Here is a 3,202-nt window from a genome sequence, read left to right on the forward strand (position 1 = left end):
CATAATATTATATTCCTCCGTTAGTTTAATATCTCTTATATTATAAAACACGGTTAGTCGCCGTTTTTTTCCGACAGGCGCGACGCAGCAAATAGGGAACCGCCAATGAAAAAATTCCGTCGCCGCGGCCGCGTTATCGCCAATTTTCTTATCATTCCGCAGATTTTTGAGATTTTCGAAAATTTCCCCTTTTCACACGATTACTACTACTTAGTACTTACCTACACACAATTTCATATATGATGCTGAACAAATCAAAACTATCACAAATTTAATGTAAATTAATTTTTTAAGTAATAAAAAAGAAAAAAATCAAAGAGTTATATACAGTCTTAATTTATATATTATATTATACATAATTAATTTCATTATAATTACATCCTTCTTTTCTTTTCGGCAGACTTATTTAAAATTTGTTCATTATCAATTTGGTTAGATAACTCTCTTTCAATGTTTATAATACTTAAATTGGTTAATCTATCTTGTTCCATGTTGGACCTTAGATAAGTAATTATTCTTCTCATTGAGGAAAAACATCTTTCACGTGTTGCCGAGCTTATAGGTATAGCTAATGAAACATGCATTAACTTATATATATTTGGATAAGTATCATATGAAATAACAGACTTAAGTTGTTCATTTTGTTTTTTACTGTTGCCAACTTTTTGATTTTCGTAAACTTTTTTAGCGACCTTAAATTTACACTTGAGATCATCTTTTTCAATTTTTATTGAGATCTGTAATATTATAATGTAAATATTTAATAATTTGATTGTAACATTAACAAATAAAAATACAAACTTTAGTGAAATTACTGACCTTGTAGTGTTTACAAAATAAGAATCCTTTTCATATTGTAAATCTAAAAATATATCAATTGACTTGGCCATTTTTAAACTTTCCACAGAGAATCTAGTTTTCATGTCATTTATTATGGCATCAATAATAGGAAAATAAGCATGAGACATCCAATAATCTTTGGCTGTTTTGATTAAATTTATATTATATTCAGCACCTGTTGTAGTCGATAAACAATAATCTCTTAATAAGTCTGGTTCTTTCCTTTTTCTTTTTAAATCTCAAAAATGGTGATATAATTTTATAAAATCCTTTATCTTTTAATAGGTAAATTTTACTATACTTTTATCTGGCGATTCTAATTTTATGTTTTGCTTGTCTGAAAATTCTTCAATTAATTGCCACAAGTCTGAGAAACTGAGAATTCCTATTTTCTTCAAATGTTTCAATAACACCCATAATAGTACTTGCAGCATGACCCAATGTTTCCGTTTTAATTTGCAGCTTATTACTTAAAATATTTATTATAGCCAATGCAAAATGCATAACATGTAAATTTACCACAAATTCCATTTTTTGAATAGTAGCTAAAATACCTATAGCAATAAAATGTTTAAAAATAGTAGTATATATATAGTAGTATATATTTCAAACTAATTTACCGATAGCTCTAGAAACATTTCTATCATTGTCCTCTTCAACTTCATGTTTTAAAACTTCAACAATTGAACTAAAATTTTCAATAACTGCTTTGCAGTTTTTATGTCTGCATGCCCAACGAGTATCACTAATTGCTGATAAAGTTAACTTATTCATTTTAAATTTTTTTTTGCACATCATACAGTTTTTGTTTTTTTTTTTTTAATAGAAAAATGAACATAAATAGCCTCTAATAGCCTCTAAAATACAGTTTTGTAGTACTAGAAAATAAATGGAAAAAATTTAAACTTAGATTCTAAATCGTAAACATGTTGCATCTAATACAAATATACAATTATTATGATTAATTGGTTAACTTAATTTTAACTTTAATTAAACGCTGTGGCTATATCCCCGACAGTCGGGTCTTTATTAAAGACCCGACAACTATGATAACAAATGCGCATGCGCGGAAAATATACATGATAACAATACAACAATGATAATGCGATAATTATTATTCATTGATAATGCGATAATTAACTGATTTTACAATTTACAGTTTTATTGTATGATTTCTATGCGATTACATTATTTGTTTGACATTATTTTAATCAATTTTAATCATATTGATATTTAATTCATAATTATTATAATAATATAAGCTATAAAGGTATAAACATATTACTGTCATTATAATATTTTAGATACATGTAATTTGTGAATTATGTGAATTATTGTATATTAATGAATGGTGGATACTATAAAATAGGAAAATGAATTATAAGTATTGTTATGTCCAGGGGCGCAATTTCAAATCAGAGGGTGGTAAAAAAGACCTTCTATTTTTTTTCATGTTATTTATGTAAAATTGTGCCCATGCTTTTAAGGGTTAGGTTAGAATATTATAAAAAAAATTATGAAATTTGGTTGATTCTACAAGGTATCGTTATAACCGCAGAGTATATTTTTGAGGATGAAATGGCATCGGCACCGGGCGCCTTAAGTCCATATTATATTACAAGGAAATTCTATGTAAACCATGACAACGGTTAAGAGGGAAATGGTGATGGATATGTTATGGCCAAATAAGCAGACATTTGATACTGGGGATATATGTGACATGGAGATATGTTTTATATTTGTTAACAATGATTAACACATTGTGGTTTACACGATAAACAGAGCAAAGTGCAGTGGTACATTCGGTTTACCACAAATTACAAGAAAAAAAAAACTTCCAAACTTAAAATGAAAGCTTTTCCCTTGTCTACTAAGTACTATCCCAGGAAAATTCCCTTTCAGAAAAAGCGCTACATTTGATATTTAAAAAAAAAATAAACATCATTGTAAAACCAATGCATTCCTCGCTTTACTCAGAATCTAAAAAATATAAATAGCTTATGTGGCATAAAATCCAAGATGAAGAAAAAGAAGATATTAAGACAAAAATAGAACCATCCACTGACGACCTAGGTAAATAAAATAAAATATGTTTTATGTTCAATTTTATGTTTCTGTGTTTAATAATAAACATTTTTATTTTTATGTGAATTATTGAATATGAGTCTGTATATATGTTAGTATGTTACTATTAAGGTAATTTTGTATTAAATTAAAATGTACCTTACCTATAACTGGGTTTCATTTATTTTAGATTAAAATGGCTCTGCAAATAGGAGATGAATTTAGCTCTTTTGAGCAATTTCAACAAGCATTAATTGCTTACAAAAATGCAAAATTTATGGATTTTGCCATTAGTGAC

At 27.2% G+C, this 3,202-nt stretch overlaps 1 protein-coding gene across 1 annotated transcript; it reads right to left on the reverse strand.

The window, feature by feature from the left end:
* Positions 1–374: 374 nt before the first annotated feature.
* Positions 375–1,614, reverse strand: LOC115034969. The gene is made up of 4 exons (XM_029492579.1): positions 1,461–1,614; positions 1,266–1,394; positions 816–1,078; positions 375–737 (listed from the first exon to the last, which is right to left on the reverse strand). Exons 1-4 carry the CDS (start codon positions 1,612–1,614, stop codon positions 375–377), a joined length of 909 nt encoding a protein of 302 aa, XP_029348439.1.
* Positions 1,615–3,202: the final 1,588 nt, after the last annotated feature.

Source organism: Acyrthosiphon pisum, unplaced genomic scaffold (genome assembly GCF_005508785.2).
Source record: "Acyrthosiphon pisum isolate AL4f unplaced genomic scaffold, pea_aphid_22Mar2018_4r6ur Scaffold_21820;HRSCAF=24981, whole genome shotgun sequence".
Lineage (NCBI taxonomy): Eukaryota > Metazoa > Arthropoda > Insecta > Hemiptera > Aphididae > Acyrthosiphon > Acyrthosiphon pisum.

Bases quoted from the DNA above. Each gene is read 5' to 3' on its own strand.
- LOC115034969 (XM_029492579.1), bottom strand. From the start codon at position 1,614: ATGAATAAGTTAACTTTATCAGCAATTAGTGATACTCGTTGGGCATGC. The intron at 1,079-1,265 runs GTACTATTATGG...ACCATTTTTGAG, and splicing joins AACATTGGGTCATGCTGCAA to ATTTAAAAAGAAAAAGGAAA. The intron at 738-815 runs GTAATTTCACTA...ATAATATTACAG, and splicing joins TTGTAAACACTACAAGGTCA to ATCTCAATAAAAATTGAAAA.